The sequence below is a fragment of the Coregonus clupeaformis genome, chromosome 5 (genome assembly GCF_020615455.1).
Source record: "Coregonus clupeaformis isolate EN_2021a chromosome 5, ASM2061545v1, whole genome shotgun sequence".
Taxonomy (NCBI): Eukaryota; Metazoa; Chordata; class Actinopteri; order Salmoniformes; family Salmonidae; genus Coregonus; species Coregonus clupeaformis.
The window spans coordinates 18,296,482-18,324,098 of record NC_059196.1 but is presented as its reverse complement, the minus strand read 5'-3'; the positions used below and the strand labels follow the sequence as shown (position 1 = coordinate 18,324,098).

General features: G+C 43.4%; 1 protein-coding gene across 1 annotated transcript in view; it reads left to right on the top strand.

Annotated features, from left to right (window-relative positions):
• Positions 1-21,407, top strand: part of LOC121564074 (sodium/calcium exchanger 2) — a 30,849-nt gene extending 9,442 nt beyond the window's left edge. Inside the window, exons 5-12 of the mRNA XM_041875612.1 lie at positions 2,982-3,437; positions 4,262-4,638; positions 6,573-6,676; positions 7,413-7,430; positions 10,335-10,459; positions 12,621-12,720; positions 15,088-15,366; positions 19,973-21,407. Of these exons, the coding sequence (XP_041731546.1) occupies positions 2,982-3,437; positions 4,262-4,638; positions 6,573-6,676; positions 7,413-7,430; positions 10,335-10,459; positions 12,621-12,720; positions 15,088-15,366; positions 19,973-20,349 (1,836 nt within the window). The 3' untranslated portion in view covers positions 20,350-21,407. The remainder of the gene's footprint in view (positions 1-2,981; positions 3,438-4,261; positions 4,639-6,572; positions 6,677-7,412; positions 7,431-10,334; positions 10,460-12,620; positions 12,721-15,087; positions 15,367-19,972) is intronic.
• Positions 21,408-27,617: the final 6,210 nt, after the last annotated feature.

Sequence of the window (27,617 nt, the reverse complement as noted above, 5' to 3'; positions counted from 1 at the left end):
GGGAGAATGGTAGCGCCCAACAGCCTATTGCTCTGATTCCTGGACATGTACAATCGATCAAGCCGGGCTGCACTCACCCTAGCCCCAAAGACCTTCACCCATGTATACTGTCTTGTGTTGGGATGTCTAGTTCTCCAAACATCCACTAGGTCAAACTGATTAATAATGTCCCTTAACACCCCCACTGAACCTGAATGAGGCTCCTTCTCATTTCTGTCTTTCGTAAAATCCATCATACAGTTCCAGTCCCCGCCGACCACCATCGTCTCCTCAGGCGATATCTGTGAGAGTTCCTGTCTAAGACACCCAAATAGAAGCCCCCTCTCTCTCCCCGTGTTAGGCCCAACACATTTATAAAGACAAAACCCCTGTTGTTAATTTCTGCTTTTACTACAAGCAGTGTACCCCTACACATCTCTTTTGAGGAGCAGATTTTTACAGACAGACCCGGTACAAAAAGGACTGCCACCCATGCACTAACATTTGTCCCATGGCTCAGCACACTTGCCCCTTTCCACCAGAGCCCCCAATTAACTTCATTCACCACATCACTATGCGTCTCCTGCAGAAACAACACCTGTACTTTTTTTTGTTTTACATATTCACCCAACACACTCCTCTTTCCCGCATCTCTGGCGCCATTAATATTAAGCAAGCCTACCCAAAGAGTCTCCATAAGAAGTAGGAAAAAAGCCAGCAAAGAAAGAGACCAATAGCAAAGCTCAAAAAGCCCCAGTGCCAGAAAGAAAACTTTAATCTAAACAGTGTCTGAAGGTAGACTTTTACACACGGTTGTGACCCACTTCCTCAACCTAAACCGTTTCCTGGGTGAGAGGACACCATGCCCCTCATTTTTCATAGTATGTTGTACTGATCTTACAAACTTTCCCGGATCGCAGAAAAAAGCCTCAAGATTTACTTTTTTCCCCTTAGTCTCATTCAGGAACCTTGACAGTTCCCTCACCGTGTACTTTGACCCCTCTGACTGACTGGCTGTCAGCTCTGGACCCATTGAGGAGGAGTCTGAAAAGAAATCCTCCTCATCGTCTTCCTCCTCAGACTCACCTTCCTCCTCCTCATCTCCATCTCCCATCCTGACCACCTGCTCTTCCTCACTAGTCGGAGCCTCCCCCTCAGCACCAGGCAAAGGTTCCTTGGTGCCTTTCACCACACCAGCCTCTGCCCTCCCACCTCCTTTCTTCTCCCCCTTTTTCCTCTTCCGCTTGACACCCTCCTTCACCCCCCCAGTCGCTTACCCTTCCCCACAATACACTCCTCATCCACTAGCATAACCTGACTAAGCCCAGCCTCATCTACACCACCATCCATGACATGACTAGACCCCGTCTCAGCTACACCACCATCCATAACATGACTAGACCCAGCCTCATCTACACCACCATCCATAACATGACTAGACCCAGCCTCATCTACACCACCATCTATAGCATGACTAGGACCAGCCTTAGCTACACTACCATCTGTCACATGACTAGGCCCAGCCTCTGCTGCCTGCGTCTCATGGCCCCCTGCACGTTGACCTCGATGTCCCCCACTGGTGCTTGAACCCTTACCTTGTCTACGGCTTTTATGTGGGCACGCAAAGCTCTTATGCCCCACATCCCCACACTCAAAGCACTGTAGAATATCTGTGCTGGCAAAACCTGCGTAGAGCCCCTCCCCATGCCTCACTTTAAAATGCACTTTAACTGTTGCTCATTGTTATTCAGAAACATGAACACTTGCCTCTGGAATGAAACAACATGCTTGACGGCATCTGCCTGAAAACTTGCAGACAGTACACGAAAACCACTAGCAAACTTACCAAAACTACTCAACTCCTTCCTGATTTGATCATCCGTAATAAACGGAGGCAAATTTGCAACTACCACCCTAGTCGAAGGGGTAGAAAGAGGAGAAATTGGCACCTACCCACCAAATTTGAGCCTACCCACCAAATTTGAGCCTACCCACCAAATTTGCTATTTTCATGAACACAACACAATGTTTTGTTCATTCTGGATGCGGAGTGTATAAATTCAGCTCCTACCTGTTCGCCGACCGCGAGCAGAACCTCCACCTTAATTCCATTCTCAGGAACACACCTGAATCCATGCCGTAATGACAGCGTCTCCTCCGCGCTAGGCTGCGAAGCCATCGCTCACACCATACCGTTCAAAACCCCAGGAAACTAAACCTCTGTCCTCTTCCTCCCTAACTTTTAAAATAAAAACAGTGGGTACCACTAAAACAAACCATAGAAAAGAGAGATTGAAAGGAAAATCCAAGGAAAGAATCAATAACTAAGTTAGGACAATCCCTCTACACAAACTCAAAAAAAAAACTCCCAGGAGAGAGAGAGAGAGAGAGAGGGAGAGAGAGAGAGAGAGAGAGAGAGAGAGAGAGAGAGAGAGAGAGAGAGAGAGAGAGAGAGAGAGAGAGAGAGAGAGAGAGAGAGAGAGAGAGAGAGAGAGAGAGAGAGAGAGAGAGAGAGAGAGAGAGAGAGAGAGAGAGAGAGAGAGAGAGAGCGAGAGAGAGAGAGAGAGAGAGAGAGAGAGAGAGAGAGAGAGAGAGAGAGAGAGAGAGAGAGAGAGAGAGAGAGAGAGAGAGAGAGAGAGAGAGAGAGAGAGAGAGAGAGAGAGAGACAGAGAGAGTTATAGAGGATACACTCATCCCATTCATGCACACCCACATAGGCCCTCTCAGGAATAGATATAGGCACATTAGGGTTAGAGAGAGTAAAAAGAGAGAGAGAAAGAGATGGAGAGATGAAGAGGATACACCCATCAGCCAATACATGAACACCCACATACTGTAGTTACTCATCTCAACCACACATACAAACACACTCAAGCAAAGGAGACTATTAAGAGCTACAAACGTGCTGAACCTACAATAGTTACAAACCTTCTCTCTGTGTCTGTGTCTGTCGAGGTTGTGTCTGTGTCCCGCTTTTTCACCCCCTGTTCCTCTGCCCCCAGGTGATCCGCATCCTGAAGCAGCTGAAACAGAAGTTTCCGGACAAGGAGCTGGATCAGCTGGTAGAACTAGCCAACTACTACGCCCTCCTCCATCAGCAGAAGAGCCGCGCCTTCTACCGCATCCAGGCTACACGCATGATGACCGGCGCCGGCAATGTGCTCAAGAGGCACGCCGCCGACCACACCCGCCGCGCCGCCGCCGTGGACGAGGAAGTTGTCTGCGAGGACGACGACCTGACCGAGTGCAGCCGCCTGGCATTTGAGAGCACCCACAGCCAGTGCATGGAGAACTGTGGTGTACTGAGGCTGGCTGTGGTGTGTCAAGGGGGCCTGGGGGAGAGCACCTTCTACGTGGACTACAGGACCGAGGACGGCTCGGCCAACGCCGGGTCCGACTACGAGTACAGTGAGGGAACGCTGGTGTTCAAACCTGGAGAGACCTGCAAGGAGATCAAGGTGAGGGATCAGTGGAAGGGGAGGAAAGGGAACAGTAACATACAGTTCCAATCAATTATAGCAAGAGTATTTATAAAGTAATTATAGCAAGAGTTAAGTATTTCTGTCACGTCTGTTAAAAATGCGAGGTGCCATTTCCATTCTGGGTCGATCAGCTCTGGGACCGTTTTGTCTTTTAAATGAAGAAATGCGTTAATTTCGGGTAGCAGCTCGTAAAAACGCCTCAAAACTCTGCCCCGGCTCAGCCATCGGACCTCTGTGTAGTACAGCACATCTCCGTGCGTAGACTCCAGTTCAGACAGGAATTCTTGGAACTGCCTGTGTTTAAGTCCCTTTGCTCTGATGAAGTTTATGCACGACACCACAACCTTCATTACAGAATCCCACGTCAACACTTTGCAAGCTATCGTACTTGTCTTTGTGACGGGATTCATAGTGTCGGCGAAGATTGTATTCTTTGAATACCGCCACCGTCTCTTGACAGATGAGACAAACAGCCTTTTCTTTGCATTGAACAAAAAAATAATCGTTTTTCCACTGCAGGTTAAATACCCTGCATTCTGAATCAATTTTTCTCTTACCTAACCTTTTCGCCATTATTCCGTTCTCTCTTTGACAGGGCCGGGCCTAGGATTTTTTTTCTGGAGGCCAAATAGGAAAAAAATCCGATAGCGTCTCTGGTATTGTTCAGAGGGCCGGGCCAAATGTGCTGACGGGCCGTATCCGGCCCGCGGGCCGTAGTTTGGTGACCACTGGTTTATGGTCTATAACAGCTGTCACTTTCCATCTCCACCCCTCCTCCCTCCATCCTACACCTTTCCCAGGTCGGCATCATCGATGATGACATCTTCGAGGAGGACGAGCACTTTTTCGTGCGGCTGCTCAACCTGCGCATCGGTGACGCTGAGGGGATGTTCGAGAGTGATGAGCCAGGTGCGGGACCCAAGGGCCGTCTGGTGGAGCCACTGGTCACCATGGTGACCATCCTGGACGATGACCATGCTGGCATCTTCACATTCCGTGATCGGCTGGTGCGCGTCAGCGAGAGCGTTGGTACCATGGAGATCACAGTGGTGCGGAACTCGGGTGCCCGCGGCACAGTGATCCTGCCCTATCACACGGAGGCGGGCACGGCGAAGGGAGGCGGCGTGGACTACGAGGACACTCAGGGAGAGCTGGAGTTCTCCAACGACCAGACAACGTGAGTAGTGATGGACGGACAGAAAGGCAGAAAGGCAGAAAGGCAGAAAGGCAGAAAGGCAGACAGACAGACAGACAGACAGACAGACAGACAGACAGACAGACAGACAGACAGACAGACTCCCTACCCTACTTCTACACATCTACTCTATTTGTTTATTGGTTGCTTCCATTTCATCCACTCTCCTTTTTCCATCTATCTTCCTCTTTTTCCATTCCACTCTCCTCCCCTCCCTCTTTTCTTACTCTCCCCTACTCCCTCATTCTCTCTCTCTCCCTCCCCCTCCCTCCCCCTCCCCTCTCCCTACTCCATGCCAGACACTGTTCTCCATTATTCATCAAGGCCAACTGGGTGGGAGCTTTAGCTCATCAATGGCTTGAGTGTTTGTGCTCAATTCATAACCAATCCTGTATTCACACTGCTATGTGTTGCTGGCTTAAAGTAGGCTACACCATGCTATATTACCACGCTATCTGTATTCATGTCTCAGTCTGATCTCTTTCTGGTTCTCTTTCTCTCTCGCCACAAATCTGCACAGTAATGGTAATTTGAACATCTTGTTTATTTCTCATTCATCTCTAATTTCACTGTCATCTTGCTGTATCCATCCTTCCCTTCTTCCTCTTTCTCGTTTGTCTCTCATTCTTTATTTTCTTTCTCTTGCTCTTGCTCTTCTCTTTCTTTCTTTCTTTCTTTCTTTCTTTCTTTCTTTCTTTCTTTCTTTCTTTCTTTCTTTCTTTCTTTCTTTCTTTCTTTCTTTCTTTCTCTCTCTCTCTCTCTCTCTCTCTCTCTCTCTCTCTCTCTCTCTCTCTCTCTCTCTCTCTCTCTCTCTCTCTCTCTCTCTCTCTCTCTCTCTCTCTCTCTCTCTCTCTCTCTCTCTCTCTCTCTCTCTTTCAGCCTCTCGTCTTCCTGTATCTACAGATGTAGGATCTTAATTTGATCACATTGTTGCAGGAGAACAAGGTTTCTGAAGTTTGTAATTTCCACTTTGAAATTTCAGACTTGATTCTCAAAAAAATATTTATCAACCCCTACAAAAATGTCCATTAATTATAATTCAAATAATAATTCACATTTCCTGTTGCTGCAAGATTGTTTTCCTGCTGTAGCAAACTGGCTCAAATTAAGATCCTGTATCTGTATCTCTCTCTTCTCCCTCTTTCTCTCTTCTCCCTCTCTTTGTTTCTTTGTTTCTTTGTTTCTCTCTCATCGCTTGTTTATGCTTGCTCTGCCAACAGGAAGACTGTTGCTGTGGTGACATTTTCAGGACTAATGTGCATAATATTCCCCCTCCTCTCCTCCTCCCCTTCATCTCCTCCTATTTCCTCTTTTCATCAGCCACTCCGCATCAGCCTGTGTAAAAGCTGACGGGATGCAGTGGACCCAATGGGTTAGGGCCAGTGGGGTCCCCAAGAGAGGCTGAGGCTAAGGTTGTACAGTAGTAGGTACAGTAAAGGACCTATAGAAGGTAGTACAGTAGGTAGAATCACAGGATGGAAGGAGCTAGGATGGGGGTTGGAGCAGTGGTTGAGGATTGGGTCACAGTAATAGGGGATGATATTCAGCAGGGGTGACGCCCCTCTGTGTTGCAGACCCCTGGGCGTCCCCTCACTGCCTGGAGTGCATGTCTGCATCTGAATTATTCAGCCGTGGAGTGATCAAATATTGACGTGGGCCCTCTGTAGTGATTTAAGTACAAGCTGTGCCTGTTAATATGTCTGGGGCGGCACCGGGGAGGAAGCCATCGTTTGTCTGGCTTTGTGCGGCTCCCCTCCCTGCCTTTTGCACGATGGCTGTACGTGGAGTACGGTTAGCTCATCGTGCTGGAAAGAGAGCCTTGTGGCTCTACATTAAGGATAAGATTGTGTGTGTTGACCTCAGAGATGTTGACCTCTGATACTGACCTGTGTGTGTGTGTGTGTCGGTGTGTGCAGTCAGACCCTGCAGGTGAGGATCATTGATGATGAGGAGTATGAGAAAAAGGAGAACTTCTTCATCGTACTAGAGGAACCGCGCTGGCTGAAGAGGGGAATCTCAGGTGTGTGTACTTGTAGTGTGTGAGTGCGTGTGCGTTTGAATGTGTGTGTATTTGTGAGTGTGTGTTATGTGTCCTATTCTCCTTACCATTTTCCCAATATCAGCTGAACCTAAGTGAACCATGCCAGCCAGGTTGACCTAGCACTCTCTCTCAGTCTCCAGTAGTAATAATATGCCATTTAGCAGACGCTTTTATCTAAAGCGACTTACAGTCATGTGCGCATACATTTTTACGTATTGGTGGTCCCGGGGATCGAACCCACTACCCTGGCATTACAAGCGCCATGCTCTACCAATTGAGCTACAGAGGACCACAACAGGTGTGATATGAGAGAGAGAGAGAGAGAGAGAGAGAGAGAGAGAGAGAGAGAGAGAGAGAGAGAGAGAGAGAGAGAGAGAGAGAGAGAGAGAGAGAGAGAGAGAGAGAGAGAGAGAGAGAGAGAGAGAGAGAGAGAGAGAGAGAGAGAGAGAGAGAGAGAGAGAGAGAGAGAGAGAGAGAGAGAGAGAGAGAGAGAGAGAGAGAGAGAGAGAGAGAGAGAGAGAGAGAGAGAGAGGTTTCAAGAAAATAACATGTTTTACTGAACTGAGGCACTTAGAAGAGAGTTCACAATGGCCGTCGTGACATCAGAGCTCTTACTTGGTGAAATCTCACAAGGCCAGGGAAGTGTAATGGTGTGATAGCATGTCATACTGCACTTTGACTTGTACTGTACTGACTGTTCTGTTCTTTCTTCTAGCCCTTCTGCTCAACCAAGGTAAGACCATCAGCAACTTGCTTCACATAACCAGCCTAGAAACAGCAGACATAGAAAATGTTATTACCCCTAAAGGCCCAAGGGGGGAATTGGTTTAGGTTCAGAATCATCCATAAAAACAACAGCAAACATGAGTTGGTACACTATAGAACAACATCAATTTAAGGGTCTATGAAGAACCATAAATGGGATGGCTCTTTGAAGAACCATACAAAAATCCCAAACCAGAAATGTTTCGGCCCTCCAGGACCAGAATTGAATAGCCCTGCTGTAGAGTTTTAAGCCTTATTTGCATATTTCCCAGGGTGCCTTTTGAGTGAATGTTAGAGTTACCAGTACCACCCATGACTGTGTTTGCTAGTGACAGAGACATGATTGTTGAATTCATTTTTTTTAGTCCTGTTGCTTTCATCAAGTAAGATCCTAAGTGAATACGTTGTAATTAAAATTACATTCTTTAAGACAAGACAATACAATACATATTTCATAAGGCCTTCTTCTGAGGGCCTAGTTTTACCCTAATCTTGGCTTGCAAAGTGATGTGTAATTCCAATTGGAATCCAGCCAAAGTGGGGATATCCAACATTTTGAATTTTATTCACCCACAACCTGCTTTCAGAATGACTGCCAGGGTTGGGAAGACTAAGATATTAGACTACCTTAAACATCTAAACTGGAACAACCATTTCAGTATCGGGTGCAATAAATCCAAGTAACAGATTGGAATAGTTTAGAAAAAAGTATGTTATTTATATTATACAGTCATGTGCGCATACATTTTTACGTATGGGTGGTACCGGGGATCGAACCCACTACGCTGGCGTTACAAGCGCCATGCTCTACCAATTGAGCTACAGAGGACCACCAAGGTGGACTTAGCAAAAATTATGTTGCCACAAGCAGCACAGCAGATATTGAGATGAGTGAGATGCAAGACTTTACTCTCACACAGTCACACAGAGTATCTGCACATGTGCACGGGTTCGCTTCACGCTCTTTCACAGCGTGGGAGCCACTGGACAAGCGGATAAATTGAGCCTTGCGCTTTACGCTCTTAGTTGTTGCGGAAATTGACCCACTATGCTGTTTACTTTCTGCATCTACATCATATCGCCGAGTCTACCTTTTAATGAATCAATCAATGTACATGCAAAAACATAGATATTGAAACAAACAATTCTAAAAATCAACCTGCAATAGAGCATGCTGGGAAATATGATAATAAAGGATGTGGTTTTGGTTCAACTCTGGTTATTAACACCAACACTGGGGTTCTTTTACACCACTGGGTGTTAATTTAACTCTTTACAGTGTTCATTTAACTCTTTAATCAACACTAGTTAACACTGGCCAATTTCCTGTATGCTATGAAAGGGACACGTCTGCAGGCTTCCATACATTTCAAGAACCTTTTAGAATTCTGAAGAACCGTAGATGCCACGTCAAGAACCCCAAACTTAACTCAAAGGTTCTTTATCGGGCAAGAGTTCTCCAAGGAACCTTAAGAGGACCTGATCGCTCCATAAAATGCATCACTCTTACATCGATTTGTATCCATCCCTGGATAAATATTATATAGGTATATCTCGCTCAACTGTCCTCTCTTGGATAAATATTATACTGTTGTTCTACAGTAATCTAACAGTGTCCCATGCCACACTTTATTCGAATGCACATCTTAAGGAGGTGTTGAAGAGCCCTACCCAATCAGGGTCCATATTCATAAAGCATCTCAGAGTAGGAGTGCTGATCTAGAATCAGTTTTGCAGTTTAGATCATAATGAATAATAGATGGAGAAGAGATGGGGGGATCTGATTCTAGATCAACATTCCTACTCTGAGATGCTTTGTGAATATGGGCCCTGAGCTGACGATGCAGTAATGTACCCACAGTAACCGCAGACCAGCAGTATACGTCATCATCATTAGAGTGTATTAGTATTTAGTATTAGTATTTAGTATTTATTAGGATCCCTGGTGTAACCCTGTTAGAGCAACACGGTGAAAGAGCTGGAGCTTTGGGGGAGTACAGTGGGACAGTTGCCATGTGGTGCCTGGCAGCGCTCTACTCCTTCCATAATTACAGCTTGTGCTTTGAAGGCAGAGGAGAGGAACTAAAAGAGGAATAATATCTGCCCACTCACCACGCGGCGACGATGACACACAAACAAAGCTTCCTGTGCGTCTTCGCGGCTCACCGTCTTTGTTGTCCCTCCAATGAAAGGATGAGTAATTATATGCTATAAGTAGACAGGGAATATGATGCTGAATGGAAGCAGGGAGAATGGGTTTAGCCCAGCTGTTTATAGTGTGCTTGAGGTGTTATTTTAGATGGGGCTTTCTGATGGCCCTATTGGTCCACCTCAAGAATATTTGATTGACAGCCACTAAATCACACTATTGGAACATTGGTCTCTGCCCACCTCAAGTCAGCATAAATCTACCCTAATTTCCACTCACCTTCTGTCTGTTTCTTTCTCCATTTCTTTCTCTAACAAAATTACAAAGTTACATCTCCCAGTCCTACTTTCATCTTCTCATGAATCTACCCCACTAATCTCTCCTTATCTCTTCTCTTTTTCCCTCTTGCTTCCCCATCACACCCACACATTCACCACCAACCTCTCATCTCTCCTTCTCTCTGACTGTCTCCCTCCCCCACTCACACACGTCTCCACATACATGGGCTAATACACATGAGTGATATACTGTATGAAGAAGAGATAATGCTGACTCAAACTCAATTATTGAAAGGACTCTGGCCTTGAAAGATCTATTTGTGAGGCATGTTGGCATGTTTGAGTTACAATTTCTCTCTCTATCTCTTCCCTCACCCCCCTCTCCTCTCTCACCCCCTTCACTGTTCTATCTATCTCATCCCTCCTCTCTCCTTCTATCTCTTAGAGGATCCTGATGGCCAGATGAGTGCAGAGAAGGAGGAGGCGAGGCGCATTGCAGAGATGGGAAAGCCCATCTTGGGAGAGCACAGCCGGCTGGAAGTGGTCATTGAGGAGTCTTATGAGTTCAAGGTATGTAGCCCCTCTTCTCCCCTGCTTCACTCTATTGGCCACATCAGAGCTCAGTATATGTATCAAGCATCTCAGGATCTAGGATCAGTTCCATCATGTCCATATCATCTTATTCATTGTTATCTACTAGGCAAAACTGATCCAAGATAACATACAGCCCCAGAGCCACACAGTGGATTAACACCAACCATTCTGAGGACAGACATTGAGCACAGTGGAGGGTCGTTCCACTTCAAAAAATCCAATGCAAGTTAATGGTACCAATATTAGCATTTTCACGCTTCGTATCCAAATAATCTATAAGTAACATTATTGAGTTACACAATCCATTTTTAGATACTTTAGGATGATTTGGGCATGAAGCGTGAAAATGCTAATATAGGTACCATCGACTTGCAATGGATTTTTTGAGGTGGAACGACCCTCCACTGTGCTCAGTGTCTGTCCTCAGAAGGGTTGGTGTTTAAGCTAATTGATTAATCAATTTTTCATCAAGTGAACCAACGGTTGTGACGGATGACAGCTAGCTCATTGAAGTCCTATATCACCATGCCTAGGGATTTAATCCACTCAGTCCGTGTGCCTCTTTTGACTTGATAAAGATTAATTTATTATTTACAATAAGATTGTGCTTGTCACTCATCATTTGTAGTAGCACAAAACAAACACAACAGGTAATTGAACTCTCAAGTAATTTCAATGACTGGAACTTGGCTTTATGAAATCCTAGATCAATGTCACATAATTTAATAGCATTGTTTGCTCTATGGATGGGTGAATGGATATGCGCAAAAAAACACAAAAAAGACCAGTGAGAAATGTTTACACAGGTGATGACGTTTCCACATTTAGAAAACAAGAAGTAAACACTACTACCGCTGAGCATCACATACTGTATGCCCAGGCAGCTCCTATATCATGGCAGTCAAAGAGTACTTTCACATCAGTGGAGGCTGGTGGGGGGAGCTATAGGAGGGTGGGCTCATTGTAATGGCTGGAATGGAATAAATTGAATCTTATCAAACAGGTCAAACATATGGAAACCACATGTTTGACTCTGTTCCATTGCTTCCATTCCAGCCATTACAATGAGCCCGTCCTCCTATAGCTCCTCCCACCAGCATCCACTGGTTTACATGTGCACTAATAATTCGATATTAAACTGATTATGGTAGTAGGCCGACAATGGCAATAGTCATGTAAACACTTACTCTGTTTATCTTCATCCGGTGTGATGTCAAATCGAAGTAAACATACACCGATTAAACACTGAGCAATCTTTCCAATAATTAGGACATGTGAACTTAATCATTGTTCTAGCGGTGCATTTCATCTACGCATTTATAACCTGGCTTCTGTGGTAGAACGTTTATTTACCCCATCAGGTAGCCTGACATCAGGTAGCCTGACATCAGGTAGCCTGACATCAGGTAGCCTTAAACATGATTATTCAGAAAATCGTTCTTCTTGCAAAGCATGTAAATATTTTAAAGAAACTATTATATTAATCCGACTATCCACAATAATCATATTATTGTGTGCATGTAACCATACTCATTATTAAATATAACAGTATTTCCCAGTTTTCTAAAGGCTGATGTCCATCGCCTATAGTCCCCAGTCTTGCAGAGGTTTACCCACAGTGGTGAGACCTTTCTATCCAATGAAACCTCCTATCCAGTTGGGTTTAGCTAGGGTGCTTCATAGAATGGTTTTATTGGTTTGATTGAGTAGGAGGAAGTTACAGTTTGGTACAGTCGGACTTGAGTGCTGGATATGATGCTTTCCTTTACTGTCTGAGTGGATCCCAGGACTCAGCATGTGGTTTGCTGTGCTTGCTTGGGAGGAGTGTCCTTATATACAGATGTGGCATCGTGTGTGTGTGTGTGTGTGTGTGTGAGTGGTTACAGTGAAACCAAATACTGCTATTGAGAATTCATATGACCCCAGAAATGGACCCCAGAAAGAGTAGCTGCTGCTATCGCAACAGCTAATGGGGATCCTAATAAAATACCAAATATTACTGCACTTCTCATGGTAACGATGCCACTGTCTCTAACTCTTCTAGGCGTTCTTCATTAGAGTTCCGGTCACACAAATGAGATTGCGTTCTTCTCTATAATAGGACGTTGACAATGCCCTCTTTGTTTGTGATTGGCAGAGCACCGTTGACAAGCTCATTAAGAAGACCAACTTGGCTCTTGTGATTGGCACTCACTCCTGGAGGGAGCAGTTCGTGGAAGCTGTGACTGTCAGCGCAGGTCAGCTTTTTTTTTTTTTGTGTGTGTGTGTGCGTGCGTGCGTGTGTGTTTGTGTGCGTGTGTGTGATTTCTATTGAGTGAGAGAAAGATGAATAAGGTGAGTCTCACTGTTAACATTGTATTATACACATACACTGACTAGAGCCATAATGAAGGACTTTACAGCTGCTTTATGAATGTAATTACTCGCTCATGCATTGAATAGCGGTCTGAGGGCTTTTTGTCCAGAGCCATAATTACATCAGATATTTGGAGTCCTTTATTTTTCTTCCAAAGAGCAGCCAAGCTTTTCATTTAGGAAGTGAGTGTTAGCTTGCTTGTTAAGTGTGACATGTAACGTGAGGACACAGTCCCTTCATTTCGGAACCTCATTATAACAGGAAATAACTTGTTTGAAAGGTGATAATTGCAAACCATCAGACTTCATATAACAAGGTTTCTGTAATATTTATGTTGGTAATATCTATTATAAAATGTAATAGTGACTTTAGAAAGCAAAGCTTTCTTCCACAGTGTTGAGATAATGGGAGAGATGTCTGTGTCTGGTGTAATAGCGCTCCCTGGTGGACAGTTATATTCATTACAGACAAACATGTCTCACCGTAATCCAAAAATACACAAAGTAATACACAAAACGTGGTGGGTGTGCGTGTGTGTGCGTGTGCGCGTGTGCGTGTGCGCGCGTGTGTGTGCGTGTGTGTGTGTGTGTGTGTGTGTGCGTGTGTGTGTGTGTGTGTGTGTGTGTGTGTGTGTGTGTGTGTGTGTGTGTGTGTGTGTGTGTGTGTGTGTGTGTGTGTGTGTGTGCGCCAGTGAAGGCTCCTCAGAAGAGGAAGGGGAGGACCATCCTCCTGAGTGAATTTAATAAAAATAAAAATAATGTAGCATTAAAAACGTTATCCTTTTTAGATAATATTATACTATAAATATACTCACATGTCACCAAACAATTGATTCAAACACACTGTTTTGCAGTGGTCCACAGTAACCTCAACAGCACTCTGTAGGGTAGCACCATAGTGTAGCTGGAGGACAGCTAGTTACACAGTAATAATGACAACTTCCGGAGGACGTCCTCCAACCTATCAGAGCTCTTGCAGCATGAACTGACATGTTGTCCACCCAATCAAAGAATCAGAGAATGAATCTAGTACTGAAAGCATAAGCTACAGCTAGCACTGCATAAAATGTGGTGAGTAGTTGACTCAAAGAGAGAGAAAGATAATAGTTCAACAGCAAATTATTTTTTTCAAAAATGAAGGAGAAGCGAGAGAGAGAGAGAGAGCGAGAGAGAGATAGAGAGCTAGCTATATTTCGTTGTATTTTTTATTCACTTTCACTTACTTAGCTAGCGAATGCAGCAAGCTAGTTTAGCCTACTCAAACACCCAGCTCAAACAAAGAGGGATGCTATGTTAGCTAGCTGTCTTGGCTATCCAACACGAACTCTTCCAAGTCAAGGTAAGCTTTTGGTTTGATTAATTTATTGCCACCGGGGCCTACTGGTGTAACTGCTAAACTGCTTGCTGACTGTACACTGTACTGCATGATTGTAGCGGGTTTATTAACGCGTTAGTTCTATTAGCTATGTTGACTATGTTCCGTTAGCTAATTTGGTGACAATTATGTAGGCTGTGTGTAGCGGTTAGCTTTTATGATATGAAGGTTTGGCTTGGAAAGTTTTTTTTGCCTGGTCACAGACAGCTGATGTGTTGTGCACTGAAGTCCACAAGCGAAGGGAAAAGGTGAGAGGAGGAGAGCGCGTAGATGTGAGAAGGAATATACAACGAGCAAAGTGATCATGCTGTTTGTATGTGGCTGCTATGAAAGTGAACTGTGTTTGCGTGTGATCATGAGTGTATTCATTCCACCGATTCTGTTGAAAAATGTTTCTTAAACAGAAGCAAATGGAACGAAACGGGGATAAACATACCTGAAATTGTCCAATATAAACTGTCGTTTGCAACTGTTGGACTAATCAATACACCCTAGATCAGCTAGATGCAAGCATTAGTGTGCAAGGCGGTACTGAATGTGTCACTGTCTGTCACTTTGATTAATCTAATTTTTCTCTCGACCTGTACATCTAGGTTGTAAACTTTCATAGGCTAGGTTGTAGCAATCTCATGATGGGTATAGGGAAAAGTAGAGTATCGTGTAATAGCCTAAACCTATCGATGTTACGTTGAGCTGGGTGAATGGAATATGAATGACATTCATCCAATATGCTGTAATAGATATAAGGCCATGCTCATAAAAGTATTTATTGTCCTCCCTCATCTTAAATGGCACAAACACCACCGGTGTGCACCTGTGTATGAGTGCATGGGTGTGTTTGTGTATGTGTCTCTTATGTTTTACTGTGTCCCAGGTGATGGTGATGACGATGACGAGGAGGGGCGTGAGGAGCGTCTGCCATCCTGCTATGACTACGTCATGCACTTCCTGACGGTGTTCTGGAAGGTTCTGTTCGCCTTCGTTCCGCCCACCGAGTACTGGAATGGCTGGGCCTGCTTCTTCGTGTCCATCTCAGTCATCGGCATCCTGACTGCCATCATTGGGGACCTAGCCTCCCACTTCGGCTGCACCGTGGGCCTCAGAGACACTGTCACTGCCGTGGTGTTTGTGGCTCTGGGTACCTCCATTCCTGGTGAGAGATGATATACACTACAAGTCAAAAGTTTGGACACACCTACTCATTCAAGGATTTTTCTTTTTTTTTTTTTTTTTTTACATTGTAGAATAATAGTGAAGACATCAAAACTATGAAATAACACAAATGAAATCATGTAGTAAACAAAAAAGTGTTAAACAAATCAAAATATATTTTATATTTGAGATTCTTCAAATAGTGTCACGAGAATTTCTATCTCTAATCATTACTAACCTTTGAATAATTCCCAAAGGGTGTAAGGCTCTGGTTTAATAATGAATTAAACATTTTTACCAGTCTGCAAGAATCAGTATGTTTATTCAGAGAGCACTCTGCCGCCAAAAACACACACACACCCTTTTTATATGCCTTCACACAAAGGAACTTTGCTCCGCCCACCTTTAGGCGGCCTGCACATTTCCACAGTATAGAATGATTAACCAGTTTCTAGGTCTCCTTCCTCCTGGAATGTTTGTCTCAGCAGTTTCTAACCCCCTCCTCTGTTAGTGGGTTTATTACTACCTTATAACTCTAACACAGTTTACACAGTCATACAGTATCGGGGTGGAACAATTTTAGTCATTACCATAAACATACAAATTCATCTATCAAATAGCCACCCTTTGTCTTGATGACAGCTTTGCAAACTCTTGGCATTCTCTCAACCAGCTTCACCTGGAATGCTTTTCCAACAGTCTTGAAGGAGTTCCCACATATGCTGAGCACTTGTTGGCTGCTTTTCCTTCACTCTGCGGTCCAACTCATCCAAAACCATCTCAATTGGGTTGAGGTCAGGTGATTGTGGGGGCCAGGTCATCTGATGTAGCACTCCATCACTCTCCTTCTTGGTAAAATAGCCCTTGAGGTGTGTTGGGTCTTTGTCCTGTTGAAAAACAAATGATAGTCCCACTAAGCCCAAACCAGATGGGATGGCGTATCGCTGTAGAATGCTGTAGGTAGCCATGCTGGTTAAGTGTGCCTTGAATTCTAAATAAATTACAGACACCAGCAAAGCACCCCCACACCATAACACCTCCTCCATGCTTTACGGTGGGAAATACACATGTGGAGATAATCCGTTCACCCACACTGCGTCTCACAAAGACACGGCAGTTGGAACCAGAAATCTCAAATTTGGACTCCAGACCAAAGGACACATTTCCACCGGTCTAATGTCCATTGCTCGTGTTTCTTGGCCCAACCAGGTCTCTTCTTATTATTGGTGTCCTTTAGTAGTGGTTTCTTTGCAGCCTGATTCACACAGTACTCTCTGAATAGTTTATGTTGAGATGTGTCTGTTACTTGAACTCTGTGAAGCATTTATTTGGGCTGCAATTTCTGAGGCTGGTAACTTTAATGAACTTATCCTCTGCAGCAGAGGTAACTCTGGGTCTTCCATTCCTGTGGCAGTCCTCATGAGAGCCAGTTTCATCATAGCGCTTGATGGTTTTTGCAACTGCACTTGAAGAAACTTTAAAAGTTCTTGAAATGTTCCTTATTGACTGACCTTTATGTCTTAAAGTAATGATGGACTGTCATTTCTCTTTGCTTATTTGAGCTGTTCTTGCCATAATATGGACTTGGTATTTTACCAAATAGGGCTATCTTCTGTATACCACCTCTACCTTGTCACAACACAACTGATTGGCTCAAACGCATTAAGAAGGAAAGACATTCCACAAATTAACTTTTAAGAAGGCACACCTGTTAACTGAAATGCATTCCAGGTGACTACTTCATGAAGCTGGTTGAGAGAATGCCAAGAGTGTGCAAAGCTGTCATCAAGGCAAAGGGTGGCTATTTGAAGAATCTCAAAAATAAAATATATTTTGATTTGTTTAACACTTTTTTGCTTACTACATGATTCCATATGTGTTATTTCATAGTTTTGATGTCTTCACTATTATTCTACAATGTAAAAAATAGTAAAAAATAAAGAAAAACCGTTGAATGAGTAGGTGTGTCCAAACTTTTGACTGGTACTGTATATACAGTGGGGGAAAAAAGTATTTAGTCAGCCACCAATTGTGCAAGTTCTCCCACTTAAAAAGATGAGAGAGGCCTGTAATTTTCATCATAGGTACACGTCAACTATGACAGACAAAATGAGGAAAAAAAATCCAGAAAATCACATTGTAGGATTTTTCATGAATTTATTTGCAAATTATGGTGGAAAATAAGTATTTGGTCAATAACAAAAGTTTCTCAATACTTTGTTATATACCCTTTGTTGGCAATGACACAGGTCAAACGTTTTCTGTAAGTCTTCACAAGGTTTTCACACACTGTTGCTGGTATTTTGGCCCATTCCTCCATGCAAATCTCCTCTAGAGCAGTGAAAGATGTTCTATGGGGTTGAGATCTGGAGACTGGCTAGGCCACTCCAGGACCTTGAAATGCTTATTACGAAGCCACTCCTTCGTTGCCCGGGCGGTGTGTTTGGGATCATTGTCATGCTGAAAGACCCAGCCACGTTTCATCTTCAATGCCCTTGCTGATGGAAGGAGGTTTTCACTCAAAATCTCACGATACATGGCCCCATTCATTCTTTCCTTTACACGGATCAGTCGTCCTGGTCCCTTTGCAGAAAAACAGCCCCAAAGCATGATGTTTCCACCCCCATGCTTCACAGTAGTTATGGTGTTCTTTGGATGCAACTCAGCATTCTTTGTCCTCCAAACACGACGAGTTGAGTTTTTACCAAAAAGTTCTATTTTGGTTTCATCTGACATTCTCCCAATCCTCTTCTGGATCATCCAAATGCACTCTAGCAAACTTCAGATGGGCCTGGACATGTACTGGCTTAAGCAGGGGGACACGTCTGGCACTGCAGGATTTGAGTCCCTGGCGGCGTAGTGTGTTACTGATGGTAGGCTTTGTTACTTTGGTCCCAGCTCTCTGCAGGTCATTCACTAGGTCCCCCCGTGTGGTTCTGGGATTTTTGCTCACCGTTCTTGTGATCATTTTGACCCCACGGGGTGAGATCTTGCGTGGAGCCCCAGATCGAGTGAGATTATCAGTGGTCTTGTATGTCTTCCATTTCCTAATAATTGCTCCCACAGTTGATTTCTTCAAACCAAGCTGCTTACCTATTGCAGATTCAGTCTTCCCAGCCTGGTGCAGGTCTACAATTTTGTTTCTGGTGTCCTTTGACAGCTCTTTGGTCTTGGCCATAGTGGAGTTTGGAGTGTGACTGTTTGAGGTTGTGGACAGGTGTCTTTTATACTGATAACAAGTTCAAACAGGTGCCATTAATACAGGTAACGAGTGGAGGACAGAGGAGCCTCTTAAAGAAGAAGTTACAGGTCTGTGAGAGCCAGAAATCTTGCTTGTTTGTAGGTGACCAAATACTTATTTTCCACCATAATTTGCAAATAAATTCATAAAAAAATCCTACAATGTGATTTTCTGGAAAAAAAAATTCTCAATTTGTCTGTCATAGTTGACGTGTACCTATGATGAAAATTACAGGCCTCTCTCATCTTTTTAAGTGGGAGAACTTGCACAATTGGTGGCTGACTAAATACTTTTTTCCCCCACTGAACAAAAATATAAACGCAACATGCAACAATTTCATTGATTTTCTGAGTTACAGTTCATATGAGGAAATCAGTCAGTTGAAATAAATAAATTAGGCCCTTACCTATGGATTTCACATGACTGGGAATACAGATATGCATCTGTTGGTCACAGATACCTTAAAAAAAGATGGGCCTCAGGATCTCGTCACAGTATTTTTGTGCATTCAAATTGCCATCGATAAAATGCAATTGTGTTCATTGTCCATAGCTTATGCCTGCCCATACCATAACCCCACCACCACCATGGGGCACTCTGTTCACAACGTTGACATTAGCAAACCACTCGCCCACACGACACCATACACGTGGTCTACGGTTGTTAGGCCAGTTGGACGTACTGTCAAATTCTCTAAAACAATGTTGGAGACGGCTAATGGTAGAGAAATTAACATGGAATTATCTGGCAACAGCTCTGGTGGACATTCCTGCAGTCAGCATGCCAATTGCATGCTCCCTCAAAACTTGAGACATCTGTGGCATTGTGTTGTGCGACAAAACTGCGAAATTTTAGTGGCCTTATATTGTCCCCAGCACAAGGTGCACCTGTGTAATGATCATGCTGTTTAATCAGCTTCTTGATATACCACACCTGTCAGGTGGATGGATTATATTGGCAAAGGAGAAATGCTGACTAACAGGGATGTGAACAAATGTCTTTCGTTCTCAAAACAAGGGTCTGGGCGTACTGCCAAATTGCAGATACTGATAGTGAGGATTCACTCAGTCACTTGCATGAACACAGAAAACGGTTATTAGAAAAACACATGAATAGAACACAGAAATGTATTATTAGAAAAGCACAAAAACAAAACTTTCCATCACAGTGTGACTACAATGAAACATGTTTACGGTGACAGGTGTTGTCTATGGTTGACTTAGTTATGACAACAGTGTGACTAAGATGCTGAAAGCTGCTCATCATCACCTACTCACAGCCTCTTGACAGCTGTGATGACAGGTACTTCACCTATCTCTCTCACTTCTCTCACGTCTCTCCTTACCTCCCTCCCCTCCTCCCTCAGACACGTTTGCCAGCAAGGTGGCGGCCACGCAGGACCAGCACGCCGATGCGTCGGTGGGCAACGTGACGGGCAGCAACGCGGTCAACGTGTTCCTGGGCATCGGGGTGGCGTGGTCGGTGGCAGCCGTCTACTGGAAGGTGCAGGGCAAGGAGTTCCGCGTGGACCCGGGCTCCCTGGCCTTCTCCGTCACTCTCTTCACCAGCTTCGCCTTCATCTGCATGGGCGTGCTGCTGTTCCGACGGCGGCCCTCTATCGGGGGGGAGCTGGGCGGGCCGCGGACAGCACGCATCATCACCAGCCTCCTCTTCCTGGGCCTCTGGTTCCTCTACGTCCTCTTCTCCAGCCTGGAGGCCTACTGCCACATAGAGGGCTTCTAGAGGACACATGAGAGCAGAGACAGGACTACTAGTCAAAACATTGATATACATTATAGTTATTATAATACACACCTACTACAGGACAAGGCCCAGGCCAAAGGTTGGGACCTGGTCATTGTCACTGGATCACTAATACCTAAGGGATCTGTAGACATACCCGATATACACACATTTACATACAAAACACATACACACACATACTGAAACATGAACTGTACATATAACTACATGCATGCGCAAAACACACACACGTGGTCTCTCACGAAGACAAAACATACACATACAGTACTGTAACAAAGGCACCACACGGGTTGTGTATGGCCTGGAGCCTGGAAGACACCCAGTTAACATCAACCTCCTATTGCACACTCAAATGTTATACACACTCACTGGACAAACGAGGAAGAGAAGGAGAGAAAATAAAATATTGTATTGGTCAAGGAAGTGATGAAGGAAGTAAGACAGGAGAGATTTCATAGTAGGAAGAATGTTCAGAATGTAAACCGGCATGTCGGAAAAGAGGGAGAGCGAAAGAGAAAGTGACAGACAGGTGTGTAGAAACTAAGTGTTGCAGTGGCATTCTATTCATTCCAGCTGGCTGCGTAACATGGTTTTGGGTCCAGCTAGACTGCTTTAACTGAAGCAGGGTAGAGTGCCATGGGTTTTGCAGGGATGGCCATAGCTCTTTCAATTGGTGCAGGGGAGGCGAACCAGACTCAAGCCACTCGACACAATCCATGTCTGTGTGGCCTTAAAGCAGCACCCCTCCTCCCTTTCACTGGGGGTTCCTTTTCAAAGACAGAGTCCACACACGTACGAGCAGTGATGGAAAAAGTACTCAATTATCATACGTGAGTCAAAGTAAAGATACCTTAATAGAAAATGACTCAAGTAAAAGTCACCCAGTAAAATACTACTTGTTCTAAAAGTATCTGGTTTTAAATGTACTTAAGTACAGTGGTGCAAAAAGTACTATATTGTCAGACTTGAGTAAAAGTAAATGCTATACATCAAATTACGTATATTAAGCAAACCAGACCGCACAATTTTATTTTTTCTTTCTTTTTTACGGACAGCCAGGGGCACACTCCATAGCTCAGACATAATTTACAAATGCAGTATTTGTGTTTAGTGAGTCCACCAGATCAGAGCCAGTAGGGATGACAATGCGTTATATTGATATGTGCGTGAATTGGAACATATTGCTGTCCTGCCTAAGCATTCAAAATGTAACGAGTACTTTTGGGTGTCGGGGAAAATCTATGGGAATAAAAAGTACATATTTTCTTTAGGAATGTTATTGAGTACAAGTAAAAGTTAAAGTAAAAATATAAATAGTTAAGTAGAGTACAGATACCCCAAAAACTACTTAACTTTTAAGTCAAAGTATTTTTTACTTAGTTACCTTACACCACTGCGTAGTAGTGGAATGAGTCCATCTTCAGTCGCTATGACAGAGCACCATGAAAATGGTTGATCAATGAGTAGAATGTTTACATTTAGCAACGGGAGATACTGAGTAAAACAACAACAACAAAACTGAAAGCCCCGAGTTGCAGTTATAGTTTTCTATAGAGGGGAGGTGTTAATTCCGCATGACATTGAAACAAGCTCTCAATGCTGTGTTGGTGTAAATATATGTATACTATAGGAGTGTAGATGTATTTATCAGAGGGACTTCTCTACAGATATGGTGGGATCGGGTGGCCAATAGGAACAGATATAATGCATGTGGTTCAGAAACTAGTCACCTCTTTCCGACTTGACAGGAAAATGACTTTTGGAGGTAGCTTGTGTAAGTTATGGTTTAGCAATGTAGGTACATTGATGATGTAAATATTATTTGATGTTACTGTCCAAGGATGAGTTACTATCCACTGAAGCACAGCACAAAACGACACATTAATCTCCTGGAAATATGATACTACAAGAGAGAGTGTATCGCTATCTAACATATACTTTTCAAAAACAATCCTTTACCTGAATACAGGTATAAAGACCAAACTTTACATATACAAATATACTGCATACCTTTGGCTCCACGCTTGCTCAGTGGACAGTAACTATTCATTGTACTTTAGTGGATGTAAAGGTAAAAGCAGAGAGGGGTGGTGAGGTTGAGGGTAGCGTTTGTTTGGTCCAAAAGAGATCATATGTGAGGATATTAGCCACCTGTGTAAGTCCAAAAGAGATCATATGTGAGGATATTGGCCACCTGTGTAAGACTTCAGGACCAAGAGAGTTCTGTACCAAGATATTTATATTGTTGTTCATTCAATCGAAATCAGTCAATATTTGTGAAGAAAAAAACATGTGGTTCGTTTGTGATACTTGTGATACTATAGCGGAGCAACTTTTAGGTGTGGAGGGCTGTAACCCTTTGCTGTGGAATAGTGGGTAGAGATGCATGACATGACAGAATAATAGTGACAGCACGGCACCAGCATGGACAAACATAATAATAATGCATGGGTGGTGACATGAGAATACAGTGTTTCTGTATTTCATGGGAGAATGGTTCACATAAAGCAGGAGGTCCAAACTGCAGCCAGACCTGTGAAGAGCATGCAGACTGCCTCTGCTCCTCACCTGTTTACAGTAAAGCTCTGGAAACAGCCCAACCCAACCCCAGCTAATTGGCCCAAAATACAGCAACACTGGACCACCATCAGTACTTAAGACCATGGCATATAAGTTATCTTATTTTGGAGTGAGGCTTACAGTACACCTACTTGTCCAACAGTGTTGGTTCAAATGCTCCTATTCTTCTGGTTATTCTGGTTTCTTCCCTTTTGAAATCGAAACCTCCCCGTTTGCGTAACAGTGAAACTGGGAGAGATTACATTTCAACCGGTGGGTTCTCATCATGTTCTCATCAGGTACAGACTGTTATGCACTAACTACTGATCGTCACTACAGTAATTCTGCATCATACCCATTTAATGCCTTAAAGTCTAGTATTTAATCCTTAGTTAAATTTTACTTGTCTTGCACTTTGTTGAGTATATGTGTATGCTTTGAGTGGGCACCATAAACCAAATTGATTAGTGTGCAATATGTGGAACCAGTGGAAGATAAGAGCAATCTCTTCTACTTAGCTAAGAAGAGAGGCAGAGGTAATATACATTATATATACAAAAGTATGTGGACACCCCTTCAAATTAGTGGATTCGGCTTTATACACCGTTGCTGACAGGTGTATAAAATTTAGCACACCGCCATGCAATCTCCATAGACAAACATTGGCAGTAGAATGGCCTTACTGAAGAGCTCAGTGACTTTCAATGTGGCACCGTCATAGGATGCCACCTTTCCAACAAGTCAGTTTGTCAAATTTCTGCCCTGCTAGAGCTGCCCAGGTCAACTGTAAGTGCTATTATTGTGAAGTGGAAACGTCTAGGAGCAACAACGGCTCAGCCGCGAAGTGGTAGGCCACACAAGCTTACAGAACGGGACCGCCGAGTGCTGAAGCGCATAAAAAATCTTCGGTCCTTGGTTGCAACACTCACTACTGAGTTCCAAACTGCCTCTGGAAGCAACGTCAGCACAAGAACTGTTTGTCGGGAGCATCATGAAATGGGTTTCCATGGCCGAGCAGCCGCACACAAGTTTGGTGGAGGAGGAATAATTGTCTGGGGCTGTTTTTCATGGTTCGAGCTAGGCCTCTTAGTTCCAGTGAAGGGAAATATTAACGCTACAGCATAGAATGGCATTCTAGATGATTCTGTGCTTCCAATTTTGTGGCAACAGTTTGGGGAAGGCCCTTTCTTGTTTCAGCATGACAATGCCCCCGTGTACAAAGCGAGGTCCATACAGAAATGGTTTGTCGAGATCGGTGTGGAAGAACTTGACTGACCTGCACAATCGCCCAACATCAGTGCCCGACCTCACTAATGCTCTTGTGGCTAAATGGAAGCAGGTCCCCGCAGCAACGTTCCAACATCTAGTGGAAAGTCTTCCCAGAAGAGTGGAGGCTGTTATAGCAGCAAAGGGGGGACCGACTCCATATTAATGCCCATGATTTTGGAATGAGATGTTCGACGAGCAGGTGTCCACATACCTTTGGTCATGTAGTGTATGGTTACATATAAACTGAAATAACATCTTCTTGAAAGATCCACTTAGGTATACTGTGTTTACTCTGGATTTGACTGTACTATATCATATTTTGTTACTCCTGCCCCAATCTCAATGAGATGAAAGTGGAATAAGTAAGATGGTGGGAGATGGGGAGGGGCAGTGAACTTTTAGAAGACCTGGTCCTTACATGTGGCTCAATCACCTGACTTACTGAGTCGCTAAGAAAACATGTATAATAACAGAAGACAACAGGTTGACACAAAATGGAGGTGTGTTTATCTCAGTATTGCCAGGTGTTCTGAGATGGATATGGAGAGAGAATAGAACACTGCAGTGAGGCTCTGAGTCAATATGCTGCACAATACTAGAGACAGATGTTATATCGTATGGGAGTTTTCCCCACTTATTTTAATTTTAGAGTTCAGGATAGTTGAACTCTAGTTGAACTGTAGAGTTGTCAGTCAGTACAACCAGTGAGAATGATTAACATTTAAATATTACAAATGCAAAAAGTGGATTAAAGAGTAAAGACATTTTGGAAATAAAGTGAGTAAACAAATTGACCCCTCAAAACTACAGATGTATTGATTGAAATAGTAACTTAATGAAATTGGAAGGCACACTTAAGAATAGTCATGTATAAATATGGTTATTGTTGTTTGTATAACATACATAATAGTAACAAAGATTTCAGTTACCTTGGCCCTCCTCAGTGTTTCCTGACTGCCAACTTTATATCTCTTCTTCAAAAGAATTCCAGAAGTGACGTTTTTCTATTTCCAAATGATATTGATAATGGTGGAAGCACTATAGATGTAGACCTGATGGTTTAGGCAGGTAATAAAGAGATATTTTGATATTTCTCTAATTGTCCAATTTGAAGACAAATTTCCCCTTTAACAGTTAATTTGATGTAGCACTAGCTGATGTCTAATTTCTCTCCTCCTAAATCACTGTGTCTTATGTTTTTGTAGCCTACATGTACATTTCTGTTGCCCAGATTATTTACATTATTTATATTTATTAATTATATTTTATTGTTCAACAGCTCCTTGAAGCAATCCATTTGAACTGTTACAATGCTTCAAAGAGAGTTGCAATGTACAATATAAACCTGAATCTTATTTGCTTTCATCTTGATGAGCAGTCAACTCCGCTCACTCAGTGGGAGTAAAACACTTATTTTCTCCAGTATTTGTTGCGCCCTCTGACAACCGACATATATTTATTTAATTCACTTGAAGACTATCAAGTGAGATTAGCATGTTTACATAAAAATAGTAATGGACATTGCGAGTATCTTGTCATTTTGTTCAGGGTTGTGATATATAGAATGACATTTACAGGCCATTTACAGTGGTCATTGGGTTGGTTATGGTATGCCTTTCCCTGAATAGAACTGTCTACAATGTTCAGACAATGTTCCGTTTTTGTATGACTTCTAGTTAACTTTCTGGCTTTTGCTATTGCTGTAGATGAGATATCACTCCCAGATGTTTTATGTGTGTGCTGTAAATGTCATCCTATGTGCAAATGCATGAACCCCTTGAGTGTTAGCATGGTCTGTTATGGACGTCTAGGTTTACATTTGGATCGGGTTATCCCAAAACAGTTGCTCTTGTCCTGTGTGGCTGCTTGCGTGGTCTGCTCACACTCACAACAAACTGAGCAATGTCGACTTGGCCTAGCAGCAGGTGAATTGTCACTTTTTGATTATGTGTATACAGTTTACTTATTTATTTACCATCTATAAAAGTTGTGAAAAGAAAGCCTGACTTTTCCTGTCTATGTCTGAACGTATCTGATCATTTGGTTGTCCGTTTGTTGGAGTATGATATTTCTGTGTCTGTGTTCGTGTTCGTGCCCCTCATCTTTCTGTATTGGGGTGCTCTTCAATGTGTCCTTTGTGCAGTTTTATCTGTGAACCTTTCTCTCTGCCTGACATTTGTATGGAATAGTGACTGACTTAAAGAAGATATGTGATATTTAACATTTATTCAATACTGTAATAAATGATTTGAAAATGATGTTTAATTTTTTAATGAAAGTAAAAACAAAGGAAAACTTGTTTTGGAGAACCTATGGCATGAGGTGTAATGTGTTCTGGAAAAACAACTATGTAATCAACTCAAGTTGACCGTATTGAATATAGTTTATCTATTTTCAACGCTTACTGTGTCTGTGTAATCATTTTTTGCATGACAATTTGAATGCAAGTGACAGACAACATTGACAACAACTTACATTACATGTCATTGAGTAGGCTGCAATTCAAGACTTTCTCTCCTTATACACTGACCAAAAATATAAACGCAACATGCAACAATTTCAAAGATTTTACTGAGTTACAGTTCATATAAGGAAATCAGTCAATTTAAATAAATTCCCTAATCTATTGTTTTCACATGACTGGGAATACATATATGCATCTGTTGGTCACAGATACCTTTTTTTTAAAAGGTAGGGGCGTGGATCAGAAAACCAGTCAGTATCTAGTGTGACCACCATTTGCCTCATGTAGCGCGACACATCTCCTTCGCAAAGAGTTGATCAAGGCTGTTGATTGTGGCCTGTGGAATGTTGTCCCACTCCTCTTCAATGGCTGTGCGCAGTTGCTGGGTATTGGCGGGAACTGGAACACGTGGTCGTACACGTCGATCCAGAGCATCCCAAACATGCTCAATGGGTGACATGTCTGATGAGTATGCAGGCCATGGAAGAACTGGGACATTTTCAGCTTCCAGGAATTGTGTACAGATCCCTGCGACATGGGGCCATGCATTATCATGCTGAAACATGAGGTGATAGTGGTGGATGAATGGCACAATAATGGGCCTCAGGATCTCGTCACAGCATCTCTGTGCATTTAAATTGCCATTGATAAAATGCAATTGTGTTCGTTGTCAGTAGCTTATGCCTGCCCATACCATAACCCCACCGCCACCATGGGGCACTCTGTTCACAACATTGACATCAGCAAACCGCTCGCCCACACAACGCCATACGCCCGGTACAGTTGAAACCGGGATTCATTCCGTGAAGAGCACACTTCTCCAGCGTGCCAGTGGCCATCGAAGGTGAGCATTTACCCACTGAAGTTGGTGACGACGCCGAACTGCAGTCAGGTCAAGACCCTGGTGAGAACGACGAGTACGCAGATGAGCTTCCCTCAGACGGTTTCTGACAAT